At 49.7% G+C, this 18,556-nt stretch overlaps 1 protein-coding gene across 1 annotated transcript in view; it reads right to left on the reverse strand.

Moving 5' to 3' along the window:
- Window positions 1-18,556, reverse strand: part of LOC135573631 (AT-rich interactive domain-containing protein 5B-like) — a 135,635-nt gene that overhangs the window by 97,442 nt on the left and 19,637 nt on the right. Inside the window, 1 exon segment of the mRNA XM_065022913.1 lies at window positions 5,188-5,431. Coding sequence (XP_064878985.1) covers window positions 5,188-5,431 — 244 coding nt within the window.

The following is an 18,556-nucleotide window of genomic DNA, read 5'->3' on the forward strand; positions in this document are numbered from 1 at the left end:
ACCTAGTTGTTACCTAATGCCAGTGTTACCTAGTTGTTACCTAGTTGTTACCTAGTTGTTACCTAATGCCAGCGTTACCTAGTTGTTACCTAATGCCAGTGTTACCTAGTTGTTACCTAGTTGTTACCTAGTTGTTACCTAGTGCCAGCGTTACCTAGTTGTTACCTAATGCCAGTGTTACCTAGTTGTTACCTAGTTGTTACCTAGTTGTTACCTAATGCCAGTGTTACCTAATGCCAGTGTTACCTAATGCCAGTGTTACCTAGTTGTTACCTAATGCCAGCGTTACCTAGTTGTTACCTAATGCCAGTGTTACCTAGTTGTTACCTAATGCCAGTGTTACCTAGTTGTTACCTAATGCCAGTGTTACCTAGTTGTTACCTAGTTGTTACCTAATGCCAGCGTTACCTAGTTGTTACCTAGTTACCTAATGCCAGTGTTACCTAGTTGTTACCTAATGCCAGTGTTACCTAGTTGTTACCTAGTTGTTACCTAATGCCAGTGTTACCTAATGCCAGTGTTACCTAGTTGTTACCTAATGCCAGTGTTACCTAGTTGTTACCTAATGCCAGTGTTACCTAGTTGTTACCTAATGCCAGTGTTACCTAGTTGTTACCTAATGCCAGTGTTACCTAGTTGTTACCTAATGCCAGTGTTACCTAGTTGTTACCTAATGCCAGTGTTACCTAGTTGTTACCTAATGCCAGCGTTACCTAGTTGTTACCTAATGCCAGCGTTACCTAGTTGTTACCTAATGCCAGTGTTACCTAATGCCAGTGTTACCTAGTTGTAACCTAGTTGTTACCTAATGCCAGTGTTACCTAGTTGTTACCTAATGCCAGTGTTACCTAGTTGTTACCTAATGCCAGTGTTACCTAGTTGTTACCTAGTTGTTACCTAATGCCAGTGTTACCTAGTTGTTACCTAGTTGTTACCTAGTTGTTACCTAATGCCAGCGTTACCTAGTTGTTACCTAATGCCAGTGTTACCTAGTTGTTACCTAGTTGTTACCTAGTGCCAGCGTTACCTAGTTGTTACCTAATGCCAGTGTTACCTAGTTGTTACCTAGTTGTTACCTAGTTGTTACCTAATGCCAGTGTTACCTAGTTGTTACCTAATGCCAGTGTTACCTAGTTGTTACCTAATGCCAGCGTTACCTAGTTGTTACCTAGTTGTTACCTAATGCCAGTGTTACCTAGTTGTTACCTAATGCCAGTGTTACCTAGTTGTTACCTAATGCCAGTGTTACCTAGTTGTTACCTAATGCCAGTGTTACCTAATGCCAGTGTTACCTAGTTGTTACCTAATGCCAGTGTTACCTAGTTGTTACCTAGTTGTTACCTAATGCCAGTGTTACCTAGTTGTTACCTAGTTGTTACCTAATGCCAGTGTTACCTAGTTGTTACCTAATGCCAGTGTTACCTAGTTGTTACCTAATGCCAGCGTTACCTAGTTGTTACCTAGTGCCAGCGTTACCTAGTTGTTACCTAGTGCCAGTGTTACCTAGTTGTTACCTAATGCCAGTGTTACCTAGTTGTTACCTAATGTCAGTGTTACCTAGTTGTTACCTAGTTGTTACCTAATGCCAGTGTTACCTAGTTGTTACCTAGTTGTTACCTAATGCCAGTGTTACCTAGTTGTTACCTAATGCCAGTGTTACCTAATGCCAGTGTTACCTGAATAGAACTTTCGCATTCCGGTCGCATTCCGCGTCGCTCCACAGGTAGTATCACTTTTTCACTTCATTTCATTACAGTCCCAACGGTGTGATTTGTTTGATCGTAGCTAGCTACATAGCTAGCTACATAGCCGTCTTTGTTTCAAAGATAATTGTGTAGTCTAGAGCGATTTTCTAGGTTAGCTAGCCAGCTATTGTCGTTCTCCTACGCAACGTAACGTAACCAACACTGCTAGCTAGCCAGCTAGCTCCCGATAAGCAGCATTGTAGAAACTTCACACTCAACGGTACGACTTGATTAGGGTAGTGTCAACAACGCAGCTAGCCTACCCCAGCAGTACTCTATCATTTTAATCATTTTAGTCAATTAGATTCTTGCTACGTAAGCTTAACTTTCTGAACATTCGAGACGTGTAGTCCACTTGTCATTCCAATCTCCTCTGCATTAGCGTAGCCTCTTCTCTAGCCTGTCAACTATGTGTCTGTCTATCCCTGTTCTCTCCTCTCTGCACAGACCATACAAACGCTCCACACCGCATGGCCGCAGCCACCCTAATCTGGTGGTCCCAGCGCGCACGACCCACGTGGAGTTCCAGGTCTCCGGTAGCCTCTGGAACTGCCGATCTGCGGCCAACAAGGCAGAGTTCATCTCAGCCTATGTCTCCCTCCAGTCCCTCGACTTCTTGGCTCTGACGGAAACATGGATCACCACAGACAACACCGCTACTCCTACTGCTCTCTCTTCGTCCGCCCACGTGCTCTCGCACACCCCGAGAGCTTCTGGTCAGCGGGGTGGTGGCACCGGGATCCTCATCTCTCCCAAGTGGTCATTCTCTCTTTCTCCCCTTACCCATCTGTCTATCGCCTCCTTTGAATTCCATGCTGTCACAGTTACCAGCCCTTTCAAGCTTAACATCCTTATCATTTATCGCCCTCCAGGTTCCCTCGGAGAGTTCATCAATGAGCTTGATGCCTTGATAAGCTCCTTTCCTGAGGACGGCTCACCTCTCACAGTTCTGGGCGACTTTAACCTCCCCACGTCTACCTTTGACTCATTCCTCTCTGCCTCCTTCTTTCCACTCCTCTCCTCTTTTGACCTCACCCTCTCACCTTCCCCCTACTCACAAGGCAGGCAATACGCTCGACCTCATCTTTACTAGATGCTGTTCCTCCACTAACCTCATTGCAACTCCCCTCCAAGTCTCCGACCACTACCTTGTATCCTTTTCCCTCTCGCTCTCATCCAACACTTCCCACACTGCCCCTACTCGGATGGTATCGCGCCGTCCCAACCTTCGCTCTCTCTCCCCGCTACTCTCTCCTCTTCCATCCTATCATCTCTTCCCTCTGCTCAAACCTTCTCCAACCTATCTCCTGATTCTGCCTCCTCAACCCTCCTCTCCTCCCTTTCTGCATCCTTTGACTCTCTATGTCCCCTATCCTCCAGGCCGGCTCGGTCCTCCCCTCCCGCTCCGTGGCTCGACGACTCATTGCGAGCTCACAGAACAGGGCTCCGGGCAGCCGAGCGGAAATGGAGGAAAACTCGCCTCCCTGCAGACCTGGCATCCTTTCACTCCCTCCTCTCTACATTTTCCTCCTCTGTCTCTGCTGCTAAAGCCACTTTCTACCACTCTAAATTCCAAGCATCTGCCTCTAACCCTAGGAAGCTCTTTGCCACCTTCTCCTCCCTCTTGAATCCTCCTCCCCCCCCCCTCCTCCCTCTCTGCAGATGACTTCGTCAACCATTTTGAAAAGAAGGTCGACGACATCCGATCCTCGTTTGCTAAGTCAAACGACACCGCTGGTTCTGCTCACACTGCCCTACCCTGTGCTCTGACCTCTTTCTCCCCTCTCTCTCCAGATGACATCTCGCGTCTTGTGACGGCCGGCCGCCCAACAACCTGCCCGCTTGACCCTATCCCCTCCTCTCTTCTCCAGACCATCTCCGGTGACCTTCTCCCTTACCTCACCTCGCTCATCAACTCATCCCTGACCGCTGGCTCGTCCCTCCCGTCTTCAAGAGAGCGAGAGTTGCACCCCTTCTGAAAAAACCTACACTCGATCCCTCCGATGTCAACAACTACAGACCAGTATCCCTTCTTTCTTTTCTCTCCAAAACCCTTGAACGTGCCGTCCTTGGCCAGCTCTCCCGCTATCTCTCTCAGAATGACCTTCTTGATCCAAATCAGTCAGGTTTCAAGACTAGTCATTCAACTGAGACTGCTCTTCTCTGTATCACGGAGGCGCTCCGCACTGCTAAAGCTAACTCTCTCTCCTCTGCTCTCATCCTTCTAGACCTATCGGCTGCCTTCGATACTGTGAACCATCAGATCCTCCTCTCCACCCTCTCCGAGTTGGGCATCTCCGGCGCGGCCCACGCTTGGATTGCGTCCTACCTGACAGGTCGCTCCTACCAGGTGTCGTGGCGAGAATCCGTCTCCTCACCACGTGCTCTCACCACTGGTGTCCCCAGGGCTCTGTTCTAGGCCCTCTCCTATTCTCGCTATACACCAAGTCACTTGGCTCTGTCATAACCTCACATGGTCTCTCCTATCATTGCTATGCAGACGACACACAATTAATCTTCTCCTTTCCCCCTTCTGACGACCAGGTGGCGAATCGCATCTCTGCATGTCTGGCAGACATATCAGTGTGGATGACGGATCATCACCTCAAGCTGAACCTCGGCAAGACGGAGCTGCTCTTCCTCCCGGGGAAGGACTGCCCGTTCCATGATCTCGCCATCACGGTTGACAACTCCATTGTGTCCTCGTCCCAGAGCGCTAAGAACCTTGGCGTGATCCTGGACAACACCCTGTCGTTCTCAAATAACATCAAGGCGGTGGCCCGTTCCTGTAGGTTCATGCTCTACAGGCTCCCTGCCTCTACAGGCTCCCTGCCTGTGCCATTAAACCCCTACAACTCATCCAGAACGCCGCAGCCCGTCTGGTGTTCAACCTTCCCAAGTTCTCTCACGTCACCCCGCTCCTCCGCTCTCTCCACTGGCTTCCAGTTGAAGCTCGCATCCGCTACAAGACCATGGTGCTTGCCTACGGAGCTGTGAGGGGAACGGCACCTCACTACCTCCAGGCTCTGATCAGGCCCTACACCCAAACAAGGGCACTGCGTTCATCCACCTCTGGCCTGCTCGCCTCCCTACCACTGAGGAAGTACAGTTCCCGCTCAGCCCAGTCAAAACTGTTCGCTGCTCTGGCCCCCCAATGGTGGAACAAACTCCCTCACGACGCCAGGACAGCGGAGTCAATCACCACCTTCCGGAGACACCTGAAACCCCACCTCTTTAAGGAATACCTAGGATAGGATAAAGTAATCCTTCTCCCCTCCCCCCTTAAAAGACCTAGATGCACTATTGTAAAGTGGCTGTTCCACTGGATGTCATAAGGTGAAAGCACCAATTTGTAAGTCGCTCTGGATAAGAGCGTCTGCTAAATGACTTAAATGTAATGTAAATGTAATGTTACCTAGTTGTTACCTAATGCCAGTGTTACCTAGTTGAGTCTTGTCCTTTAAAAGGTCTTTGAAGTTGAGGCCTCTGTTGAGTGTTGACTCTCTGTACCGGTGGAGGACGGGGGTGTCTCTCTGTCCATTCTTCTCCAGCTCTTGGAGCATCTCACTGGGCTTTAGAGGTGCAGCCTTCAGGCCCCTGCTCCAGCCTGAAGAGTCCCATACAGTCCATCTGACCAGGTCCTGTAACTTCACCACCACCTTCTCAGACACAGCCAGGACCTCATCCTGCAGACAGGGGGGAGATATATAAGAGATATATAATATAATATTAAACACAACAGCACCATCACACAGAGAGAGAGGATGTCGTCCTGAGTCAGACCAGCTCCATCACAGAGAGAGAGAGGATGTCTTCCTGAGTCAGACCAGCTCCATCACAGAGAGAGAGAGGATGTCTTCCTGAGTCAGACCAGCTCCATCACAGAGAGAGAGAGGATGTCGTCCTGAGTCAGACCAGCTCCATCACAGAGAGAGAGAGGATGTCTTCCTGAGTCAGACCAGCTCCATCACAGAGAGCGAGAGGATGTCTTCCTGAGTCAGACCAGCTCCATCACAGAGAGAGAGAGGATGTCTTCCTGAGTCAGACCAGCTCCATCACAGAGAGAGAGAGGATGTCTTCCTGAGTCAGACCAGCACCATCACAGAGAGAGAGAGGATGTCTTCCTGAGTCAGACCAGCTCCATCACAGAGAGAGGGAGGATGTCTTCCTGAGTCAGACCAGCTCCATCACAGAGAGAGAGAGGATGTCTTCCTGAGTCAGACCAGCTCCATCACAGAGAGAGAGAGAGTATGTCTTCCTGAGTCAGACCAGCTCCATCACAGAGAGAGAGCTTGTCTTCCTGAGTCAGACCAGCTCCATCACAGAGAGAGAGGATGTCTTCCTGAGTCAGACCAGCTCCATCACACAGAGAGAGAGCTTGTCTTCCTGAGTCAGACCAGCTCCATCACAGAGAGAGAGAGCTTGTCTTCCTGAGTCAGACCAGCTCCATCACAGAGAGAGAGGATGTCTTCCTGAGTCAGACCAGCTCCATCACAGAGAGAGAGAGAGAGAGAGGATGTCTTCCTGAGTCAGACCAGCTCCATCACAGAGAGAGAGAGGATGTCTTCCTGAGTCAGACCAGCTCCATCACAGAGAGAGAGAGGATGTCTTCCTGAGTCAGACCAGCTCCATCACAGAGAGAGAGGATGTCTTCCTGAGTCAGACCAGCTCCATCACAGAGAGAGAGGATGTCTTCCTGAGTCAGACCAGCTCCATCACAGAGAGAGAGGATGTCTTCCTGAGTCAGACCAGCTCCATCACAGAGAGAGAGGATGTCTTCCTGAGTCAGACCAGCTCCATCACAGAGAGAGAGAGGATGTCTTCCTGAGTCAGACCAGCTCCATCACAGAGAGAGAGGATGTCTTCCTGAGTCAGACCCGCTCCATCACAGAGAGAGGGATGTCTTCCTGAGTCAGACCAGCTCCATCACAGAGAGAGAGGATGTCTTCCTGAGTCAGACCAGCTCCATCACAGAGAGAGCGAGGATGTCTTCCTGAGTCAGACCAGCTCCATCACAGAGAGAGAGAGCTCGACTTCCTGAGTCAGACCAGCTCCATCACAGAGAGAGAGCTCGACTTCCTGAGTCAGACCAGCTCCATCACAGAGAGAGAGAGCTCGACTTCCTGAGTCAGACCAGCTCCATCACAGAGAGAGAGAGGATGTCTTCCTGAGTCAGACCAGCTCCATCACAGAGAGAGAGAGAGAGGATGTCTTCCTGAGTCAGACCAGCTCCATCACAGAGAGAGAGAGAGTATGTCTTCCTGAGTCAGACCAGCTCCATCACAGAGAGAGAGAGCTTGTCTTCCTGAGTCAGACCAGCTCCATCACAGAGAGAGAGAGCTCGACTTCCTGAGTCAGACCAGCTCCATCACAGAGAGAGAGGATGTCTTCCTGAGTCAGACCAGCTCCATCACAGAGAGAGAGGATGTCTTCCTGAGTCAGACCAGCTCCATCACAGAGAGAGAGAGAGGATGTCTTCCTGAGTCAGACCAGCTCCATCACAGAGAGAGAGAGAGGATGTCTTCCTGAGTCAGACCAGCTCCATCACAGAGAGAGAGAGCTCGACTTCCTGAGTCAGACCAGCTCCATCACAGAGAGAGAGAGCTCGACTTCCTGAGTCAGACCAGCTCCATCACAGAGAGAGAGAGCTCGACTTCCTGAGTCAGACCAGCTCCATCACATAGAGAGAGAGAGAGAGAGAGTTTGTCTTCCTAAGTGTTACGGATCATCCTATATAGCTCCATTACTATAGAGTCATCCTATATAGCTCCATTACTATAGAACCATCCTATATAGCTCCATTACTATAGAACCATCCTATATAGCTCCATTACTATAGAGTCATCCTATATAGCTCCATTACTATAGAACCATCCTATATAGCTCAGTCTCCCATTACAAACCTACATTTAGTATTTTTCCGTTTTCAATGCTCCATGATAATTTGCATTGCACCAATCTATGTACTTGTATTATTGTGTTATTATCCATTTTTCGTGTTCTATATTTTCTATATCTATAAGAATGTTCCTATTCACAGAGTTAATCGTGTTAAATTCTATGTTCCGTAGAGGTGAACATGGAATGAATGTTCCTATTCACAGAGTTAATCGTGTTAAATTCTATGTTCTGTAGAGGTGAACATGGAATGAATGTTCCTATTCACAGAACCTCAAAATGTTAATTCCTTAGGAATGAACAGACTTTTCCAAAAAACAGCAGAGTTCTGATACATTCTTTATAAATAACAGTTCTAACTAAAGTCCTCTACTATAAGTAATGGAATGTGTTCCTATTCACAGAGTTAATAGTCCTTCTACTATAAGTAACATGGAATGAGTTCTGATTCACAGAGTTAATCTATAAGTTCATGTTCTGCCCAGTTCTGACTATAGTCCTCTACTATAAGTAAAGCAGCCCAGTTCTGACTATAGTCCTCTAATAAGAACAGCAGCCCAGTTCTGACTATAGTTCCTACTTCATAAGTAGAGTTCTGACTATAGTCCTCTAGTATAATTCTGACTATAGTCCTCTACTATAAGTAACAGTTCTGACTATAGTCCTCTATTATAAGTAACAGTTCTGACTATAGTCCTCTACTAAAACAGTTCTGACTATAGTCCTCTATTATAAGTAACAGTTCTAACTATAGTCCTCTACTATAAGTAACAGTTCTGACTATAGTCCTCTATTATAAGTAACAGTTTCTGACTATAGTCCTCTACTATAAGTAACAGTTCTGACTATAGTCCTCTATTATAAGTAACAGTTCTGACTATAGTCCTCTATATAAATAACAGTTCTGACTATAGTCCTCTACTATAAGTAACAGTTCTGACTATAGTCCTCTACTATAAGTAACAGTTCTGACTATAGTCCTCTACTATAAGTAACAGTTCTGACTATAGTCCTCTACTATAAGTAACAGTTCTGACTATAGTCCTCTACTATAAGTAACAGTTCTGACTATAGTCCTCTATTATAAGTAACAGTTCTGACTATAGCCCTCTACTATAAGTAACAGTTCTGACTATAGTCCTCTACTATAAGTAACAGTTCTGACTATAGTCCTCTACTATAAGTAACAGTTCTGACTATAGTCCTCTATTATAAGTAACAGTTCTGACTATAGCCCTCTACTATAAGTAACAGTTCTGACTATAGTCCTCTATTATAAGTAACAGTTCTAACTATAGTCCTCTATTATAAGTAACAGTTCTAACTATAGTCCTCTACTATAAGTAACAGTTCTGACTATAGTCCTCTACTATAAGTAACAGTTCTGACTATAGTCCTCTACTATAAGTAACAGTTCTGACTATAGTCCTCTATTATAAGTAACAGTTCTGACTATAGTCCTCTATTATAAGTAACAGTTCTGACTATAGTCCTCTATTATAAGTAACAGTTCTGACTATAGTCCTCTACTATAAGTAACAGTTCTGACTATAGTCCTCTATTATAAGTAACAGTTCTGACTATAGTCCTCTATTATAAGTAACAGTTCTGACTATAGTCCTCTAGTATAAGTAACAGCTTTCAGACCTGCTCCAGCGCTCTGCACAATAATCATTCCAGTGTGGAGGGAGGGACTGGAGGCATCTGTTTTCATGCTCCTATAAAACCAAGTGGGTCCAACATTATTAAACCTAATGGCGACGCAGCAAACTTTACCTCCTTATTGGCTGATCTGGACAATATGAGAATAACTCTTCTTCCTGATAGTTCAGTTTGTTTACCTTGTGGCTGATCTGGACAATATGAGAATAACTCTTCTTCCTGATAGTTCAGTTTGTTTACCTTGTGGTTGTAAACCGTGTTCTGAGAAACATTCAAAGAATCCATTCTAATGGTTTAAAGGTTTCCATGTTTTAGATTTGAAGCTCTGCAAAACAATTGGCTCTTGGTAATGACACTTCAGGGGGAACGGAGGAATTAGCCGCTCAGAGGGGAGAGCTGTAAAGCAACAGAGAGAGAGAGAGAGAGAGAGAGAGAGGGAGAGGGCAGAGAGAGAGGGAGAGGGCAGAGAGAGAGGGCAGAGGGAGAGGGCAGAGAGAGAGGGGGAGAGGCAGAGAGAGAGGGGAGGCGCAGAGAGAGAGGGAGAGGGCAGAGAGAGAGAGGCGCAGAGAGAGGGGAGAGGGCAGAGAGAGGAGAGAGGCGCAGAGAGAGAGAGGAGAGAGGCAGAGAGAGAGGGGAGAGGGCAGAGAGAAAGGGAGAGGGCAGAGAGAGAAGGAGAGGGCAGCAGAGAGAGAGGGGCGCAGAGAGGGCAGAGAGAAAGGGGAGAGGGCAGAGAGAGGGGGAGAGGGCAGAGAGAGAGGGAGAGAGGGCAGAGAGAGAGGGGAGAGGGCAGAGAGAGAGGGGAGAGGGCAGAGAGAAAGGGAGAGGGCAGAGAGAGAGAGAGAGAGGCGCAGAGAGAGAGGGGAGAGAGGGCAGAGAGAGGTGCAGAGAGAGTAGGGGGAGAGAGAGGGAGAAGGCAGAGAGAGAGGGAGAGGCGCAGAGAGAGGGGGAGAGGGCAGAGAGAGAGGGGGAGAGGGGGAGAGAGAGAGGGAGAGGGCAGAGAGAGAGGGGGAGAGAGAGAGAGAAAGGGAGAGGGCAGAGAGAGGAGAGGCAGAGAGAGGGAGAGGCAGAGAGGGAGAGGGAGAGGAAGCAGAGAGAGAGGAGAGGTGCAGAGAGAGGAGAGGCAGCAGAGAGAGGGAGAGGGCAGAGAGAGAGGAGGCGCAGAGAGAGAGGGAGAGGTGCAGAGAGAGAGGGAGAGAGGCAGAGAGAGAGAGGGAGGGCAGAGAGAGAGGGGGAGAGGGCAGAGAGAGAGGGAGAGGGCAGAGAGAGAGGGAGAGGGCAGAGAGAAAGGGAGAGGGCAGAGAGAGAGGGGGGAGAGGGCAGAGAAAGGGAGAGGGCAGAGAGAGAAAGGGAGAGGGCAGAGAGAAAGGGAGAGGGCAGAGAGAAAGGGAGAGGGCAGAGAGAAAGGGAGAGCGCAGAGAGAGGGGGAGAGGCGCAGAGAGAGGGGGAGAGGCGCAGAGAGAGAGGGGAGAGGGCAGAGAGAGAGGGGAGGGGAGAGGCGCAGAGAGAGAGGGGAGAGAGGGCAGAGAGAAAGGGAGAGGGCAGAGAGAGAGGGAGAGGGCAGAGAGAGAGAGAGAGGGAGAGAGGCAGAGAGAGTGCAGAGAGAGAGGGGGAGAGAGAGGGAGAAGGCAGAGAGAGAGGGAGAGGCGCAGAGAGAGAGGGAGAGGGCAGAGAGAGAGAGGCGCAGAGAGAGAGGGAGAGGGCAGAGAGAGCGGGGGAGAGGGCAGAGAGAAAGGGAGAGGGCAGAGAGAGAGGGGAGAGAGCAGAGAGAAAGGGAGAGGGCAGAGAGAGGAGAGGCGCAGAGAGAGGGCAGAGAGAGAGGGAGAGGTGCAGAGAGAGAGGGAGAGGTGCAGAGAGAGAGCGAGAGAGAGAGAAGGCAGAGAGAGAGGGGGAGAGAGAGGGAAAAGGCAGAGAGAGAGGGGAGAGAGAGGGAGAAGGCAGATAGAGAGGGGGAGAAGACAGAGAGAGGGGGAGAAGACAGAGAGAGGGGAGAGAGAGGGAGAAGGCAGAGAGAGAGAGAGAGAGAAGGCAGAGAGAGATGGGGAGAAGGCAGAGAGAGAGGCGGGGAGAGCGGGAGAAGGCAGAGAGAGAGATGGGGAGAAGGCAGAGAGAGAGGGGGAGAGAGAGGGAGAAGGCAGAGAGGGAGGGAGAGAGAGAGGGAGAGGGGGAGAGAGAAGGCAGAGAGAGAGGGGGAGAAGGCAGAGAGAGAGAAAGGAAGCCCCAGAGCTTTGAGCAGAGCGGTAACAGAGCCTCAAAGTGAAGCAGCAGTAATGTTGAGAACCCCACTAACAGTTTTACACAGAAAGTTTCACTCCAGTGCTTCAGGGGTCAGGCCAAGAATTCCCCAGGTCACTGCAGATTTGTCCACCTGCTTGCACGCCTATTGAGTTATTGACCTGCTACCATGAACAATGTGCTCAGCAGACACAGAGGGAAAGCTTTGCTTGCAGTTAAAAGTTAAATGAACAATAGTTTCTTTCAATAATTGATCTAGTTCAAAGCCTGAGTTAATTACATGGTGGGATCTGAAATAAAGCCTTTATATCAGAAAATACATCTGTCATATTAGGCCGCTGGAAGAATCCAAACTGTTGAGGATCAGACTGCTAATCTGCCTGTGGATCTCAGTATGACAAAACAACATGGCTGCCTCACATTTGAAGCGTTGATATTCCACATTGCTGATATTGTGATGTATCGTTATTATTATTAAAAGAAGTCTTTTTACTTCCTATCCCCGTCTCTCTAAACAGCAGTGTGATTTCCTCTGAGCTCCATGAGAAAGATAAGAATGTCTGGGGACACCAGCGTGTTCAGTTCAGAAACCTATTCTGACTAGCACTGGGAATGTCTGGGACACCAGCGTGTTCAGATCAGGAACCTATTCTGACTACCACTGTGAATGTCTGGGACACCAGCATGTTCAGTTCAGGAAACTATTCTGACTAGCACTGTGAATGTCTGGGACACCAGCGTGTTCAGTTCAGAAACCTATTCTGACTAGCACTGTGAATGTCTGGGGACACCAGCGTGTTCAGTTCAGAAACCTATTCTGACTAGCACTGTGAATGTCTGGGGACACCAGCGTGTTCAGTTCAGAAACCTATTCTGACTGACTAGCACTGTGAATGTCTGGGACACCAGCGTGTTCAGTTCAGGAAACTATTCTGACAGGCACTGTTAATGTCTGGGACACCAGCGTGTTCAGATCAGGAACCTATTCTGACTACCACTGTGAATGTCTGGGACACCAGCGTGTTCAGTTCAGGAACCTATTCTGACTACCACTGTGAATGTCTGGGACACCAGCATGTTCAGTTCAGGAACCTATTCTGACTACCACTGTGAATGTCTGGGACACCAGCATGTTCAGTTCAGGAAACTATTCTGACAGGCACTGTGAATGTGTGGGGACACCAGCATGTTCAGTTCAGGAACCTATTCTGACTACCACTGTGAATGTCTGGGACACCAGCGTGTTCAGTTCAGGAAACTATTCTGACAGGCACTGTGAATGTGTGGGGACACCAGCGTGTTCAGTTCAGGAACCTATTCTGACTACCACTGTGAATGTCTGGGACACCAGCGGGTTCAGTTCAGGAAACTATTCTGACAGGCACTGTGAATGTGTGGGGACACCAGAGTGTTCAGTTCAGGAACCTATTCTGACTACCACTGTGAATGTCTGGGACACCAGCGTGTTCAGTTCAGGAAACTATTCTGACAGGCACTGTGAATGTCTGGGACACCAGCATGTTCAGTTCAGGAACCTATTCTGACTAGCACTGTGAATGTCTGGGGACACCAGTGTGTTCAGTTCAGAAACCTATTCTGACTACCACTGTGAATGTCTGGGACACCAGCGTGTTCAGTTCAGGAAACTATTCTGACAGGCACTGTGAATGTCTGGGACACCAGCGTGTTCAGTTCAGGAAACTATTCTGACAGGCACTGTGAATGTCTGGGACACCAGCGTGTTCAGTTCAGGAAACTATTCTGACAGGCACTGTGAATGTCTGGGACACCAGCGTGTTCAGTTCAGGAAACTATTCTGACAGGCACTGTGAATGTCTGGGGACACCAGCATGTTCAGTTCAGGAAACTATTCTGACTACCACTGTTAATGTCTGGGGACACCAGCGTGTTCAGTTCAGGAAACTATTCTGACAGGCACTGTGAATGTCTGGGGACACCAGCGTGTTCAGTTCAGGAAACTATTCTGACTACCACTGTGAATGTCTGGGACACCAGCGTGTTCAGTTCAGGAAACTATTCTGACAGGCACTGTGAATGTCTGGGGACACCAGCATGTTCAGTTCAGGAAACTATTCTGACTACCACTGTTAATGTCTGGGGAATGTCACCAGCGTGTTCAGTTCAGGAACCTATTCTGACAGGCACTGTGAATGTCTGGGGACACCAGCGTGTTCAGTTCAGGAAAACTATTCTGACAGGCACTGTGAATGTCTGGGACACCAGCGTGTTCAGTTCAGAAACCTATTCTGACAGGCACTGTGAATGTCTGGGGACACCAGCGTGTTCAGTTCAGAAACCTATTCTGACAGGCACTGTGAATGTCTGGGGACACCAGCGTGTTCAGTTCAGAAACCTATTCTGACAGGCACTGTGAATGTCTGGGGACACCAGCGTGTTCAGTTCAGGAACCTATTCTGACAGGCACTGTGAATGTCTGGGGACACCAGCGTGTTCAGTTCAGGAACCTATTCTGACAGGCACTGTGAATGTCTGGGGACACCAGCGTGTTCAGTTCAGGAACCTATTCTGATTCTGACAGGCACTGTGAATGTCTGGGGACACCAGCGTGTTCAGTTCAGGAACCTATTCTGACAGGCACTGTGAATGTCTGGGGACACCAGCGTGTTCAGTTCAGGAACCTATTCTGACAGGCACTGTGAATGTCTGGGACACCAGCGTGTTCAGTTCAGGAAACTATTCTGACAGGCACTGTGAATGTCTGGGACACCAGCGTGTTCAGTTCAGGAACCTATTCTGACAGGCACTGTGAATGTCTGGGGACACCAGCGTGTTCAGTTCAGGAACCTATTCTGACAGGCACTGTGAATGTCTGGGGACACCAGCGTGTTCAGTTCAGGAACCTATTCTGACAGGCACTGTGAATGTCTGGGACACCAGCGTGTTCAGTTCAGGAACCTATTCTGACAGGCACTGTGAATGTCTGGGGACACCAGCGTGTTCAGTTCAGGAACCTATTCTGACTAGGCACTGTGAATGTCTGGGGACACCAGCGTGTTCAGTTCAGGAACCTATTCTGACAGGCACTGTGAATGTCTGGGGACACCAGCGTGTTCAGTTCAGGAACCTATTCTGACAGGCACTGTGAATGTCTGGGGACACCAGCGTGTTCAGTTCAGGAACCTATTCTGACAGGCACTGTGAATGTCTGGGACACCAGCGTGTTCAGTTCAGGAACCTATTCTGACAGGCACTGTGAATGTCTGGGGACACCAGCGTGTTCAGTTCAGGAACCTATTCTGACAGGCACTGTGAATGTCTGGGGACACCAGCGTGTTCAGTTCAGGAACCTATTCTGACTAGGCACTGTGAATGTCTGGGGACACCAGCGTGTTCAGTTCAGGAACCTATTCTGACAGGCACTGTGAATGTCTGGGACACCAGCGTGTTCAGTTCAGGAACCTATTCTGACAGGCACTGTGAATGTCTGGGACACCAGCGTGTTCAGTTCAGGAACCTATTCTGACAGGCACTGTGAATGTCTGGGGACACCAGCGTGTTCAGTTCAGGAACACTGTGATTCTGACAGGCACTGTGAATGTCTGGGACACCAGCGTGTTCAGTTCAGGAACCTATTCTGACAGGCACTGTGAATGTCTGGGGACACCAGCGTGTTCAGTTCAGGAACCTATTCTGACAGGCACTGTGAATGTCTGGGGACACCAGCGTGTTCAGTTCAGAAACCTATTCTGACTAGCACTGTTAATGTCTGGGGACACCAGCGTGTTCAGTTCAGGAACCTATTCTGACAGGCACTGTGAATGTCTGGGACACCAGCGTGTTCAGTTCAGGAACCTATTCTGACAGGCACTGTGAATGTCTGGGGACACCAGCGTGTTCAGTTCAGGAACCTATTCTGACAGGCACTGTGAATGTCTGGGACACCAGCGTGTTCAGTTCAGGAACCTATTCTGACAGGCACTGTGAATGTCTGGGGACACCAGCGTGTTCAGTTCAGGAACCTATTCTGACAGGCACTGTGAATGTCTGGGGACACCAGCGTGTTCAGTTCAGGAACCTATTCTGACAGGCTCTGTGAATGTCACACAGAACAATATTACTTTACATAGAAACAAGCTGATGATCTAATACATATGTTCCAGGCATAACAAACATGTCTGTGTGCCAAGCAGCAGAGATATGTCTGGAAGTCTGCCACACATTCCCTCTCCTCTCTCTGCACCCCCAGCCCAAGTCACAGGGCTGACTGAATAGTCCCAAGTCACAGGGCTGACTGTTTAGTCCCAAGTCACAGGGCTGACTGTTTAGTCCCAAGTCACAGGGCTGACTGAATAGTCCCAAGTCACAGGGCTGACTGTTTAGTCCCAAGTCACAGGGCTGACTGTTTAGTCCCAAGTCACAGGGCTGACTGTTTAGTCCCAAGTCACGGGGCTGACTGTTTAGTCCCAAGTCACGGGGCTGACTGTTTAGTCCCAAGTCACAGGGCTGACTGTTTAGTCCCAAGTCACAGGGCTGGGCTGACTCCCAAGTCACAGGGCTTAGTCCCAAGTCACTGGTTTCCCAAGTCACAGGGCTGACTGTTTAGTCCCAAGTCACTGGGCTGACTGTTTCAGGGCTGACTGTTTAGTCCAAGTCACAGGGGCTGACTGAATAGTCCCAAGTCACAGGGCTGACTGAATAGTCCCCAAGTCACAGGGCTGCCCCAAGTGGGCTTTAGTCCCAAGTCACAGGGCTGCCTGGACTAGTCCCAAGTCACAGGGCTGCCTGGGCTGATGAGTCCCAAGTCACAGGGCTGACTGGATAGTCCCAAGTCACAGGGCTGACTGAAGAGTCCCAAGTCACAGGGCTGACTGAAGAGTCCCAAGTCACAGGGCTGACTGAAGAGTCCCAAGTCACAGGGCTGACTGAAGAGTCCCAAGTCACAGGGCTGACTGGGCTGAGAGTCCCAAGTCACAGGGCTGACTGAAGAGTCCCAAGTCACAGGGCTGACTGAAGAGTCCCAAGTCACAGGGCTGACTGAAGAGTCCCAAGTCACAGGGCTGACTGAAGAGTCCCAAGTCACAGGGCTGACTGAAGAGTCCCAAGTCACAGGGCTGACTGAAGAGTCCCAAGTCACAGGGTCTGAGGGCTGACTGAAGAGTCCCAAGTCAGGGCTGACTGGGTCCCAAGTCACAGGGCTGACTGTTTAGAGTCCCAAGTCACAGGGCTGACTGAAGAGTCCCAAGTCACTGAGGGCCCAAGTCACAGGGCTGACTGAAGAGTCCCAAGAGTCCCAAGTCACAGGGCTGACTGAAGTCAGGGCTGACTGTTTAGTCCCAAGTCACAGGGCTGACTGAAGAGTCCCAAGTCACAGGGCTGACTGAAGTCAGGGCTCCCCCAAGTCACAGGGCTGACTGAAGAGTGCCTGTTTAGTCCCAAGTCACAGGGCTGACTGAAGAGTCCCAAGTCACAGGGCTGACTGAAGAGTCCCAAGTCGCAGGGCTGACTGAAGAGTCCCAAGTCGCAGGGCTGACTGAAGAGTCCCAAGTCGCAGGGCTGACTGAAGAGTCCCAAGTCGCAGGGCTGCCTGTTTAGTCCAAGTCGCAGGGCTGACTGAAGAGTCCCAAGTCGCAGGGCTGACTGAAGAGTCCCAAGTCGCAGGGCTGACTGAAGAGTCCCAAGTCGCAGGGCTGACTGAAGAGTCCCAAGTCGCAGGGCTGACTGAAGAGTCCCAAGTCGCAGGGCTGACTGAAGAGTCCCAAGTCACAGGGCTGACTGTCCCCAGTCCCTGAAGAGTCCCAAGTCGCAGGGCTGACTGAAGAGTCCCAAGTCACAGGGCTGACTGAAGAGTCCCAAGTCTGACTGCAGGGCTGACTGAAGAGTCCCAAGTCGCAGGGCTGACTGAAGAGTCCCAAGTCGCAGGGCTGACTGAAGAGTCCCAAGTCACAGGGCTGACTGAAGAGTCCCAAGTCGCAGGGCTGACTGAAGAGTCCCAAGTCGCAGGGCTGACTGAAGAGTCCCAAGTCACAGGGCTGACTGAAGAGTCCCAAGTCGCAGGGCTGACTGAAGAGTCCCAAGTCGCAGGGCTGACTGAAGAGTCCCAAGTCGCAGGGCTGACTGAAGAGTCCCAAGTCGCAGGGCTGACTGAAGAGTCCCAAGTCGCAGGGCTGACTGAAGAGTCCCAAGTCGCAGGGCTGACTGAAGAGTCCCAAGTCGCAGGGCTGACTGAAGGGCTGAGTCCCAAGTCGCAGGGCAGGGCCCAAGTGACTGAAGAGTCCCAAGTCGCAGGGCTGACTGAAGAGTCCCAAGTCGCAGGGCTGACTGAAGAGTCCCAAGTCGCAGGGCTGACTGAAGAGTCCCAAGTCGCAGGGCTGACTGAAGTCACAGGGCTGACTGTCCCAAGTTGACTGAAGAGTCCCAAGTCACAGGGCTGACTGTTTAGTCCCAAGGGGCTGCCTGTTTAGTCCCAAGTCGCAGGGCTGCCTGTTTAGTCCCAAGTCGCAGGGCTGCCTGTTTAGTCCCAAGTCGCAGGGCTGCCTGTTTAGTCCCAAGTCGCAGGGCTGACTGAATAGTCCCAGGTCACAGGGCTGACTGAATAGTCCCAAGTCACAGGGCTGACTGTTTAGTCCCAAGTCACAGGGCTGACTGTTTAGTTAGTCCCAAGTCACAGGGCTGACTGAAAGAGTCCCAAGTAGTCCCAAGTCACAGGGCTGACTGAATAGTCCCAAGTCACAGGGCTGACTGTTTAGTCCCAAGTCACAGGGCTGACTGAATAGTCCCAAGTCACAGGGCTGACTGTTTAGTCCTCTCAATAACAAGAGAGAGAGAGACTAGAGACTATATGACCAAAAATATGTAGGACCCTACTTGTCGAAAATCTCATTCCAAAATCATGGGCATTAATATGGATTTTGTCTCCCCTTTGCTGCTATAACTTCATAAGGCATAGGGGGCAGCATTTTCACTTTTGGATAAATAGCGTGCCCAATTTCAACTTCCTGCTACTCATGCCAGCAATATAAGATATGCATATTATTAGT

Source organism: Oncorhynchus nerka, linkage group LG10, assembly GCF_034236695.1.
Source record: "Oncorhynchus nerka isolate Pitt River linkage group LG10, Oner_Uvic_2.0, whole genome shotgun sequence".
NCBI lineage: Eukaryota > Metazoa > Chordata > Actinopteri > Salmoniformes > Salmonidae > Oncorhynchus > Oncorhynchus nerka.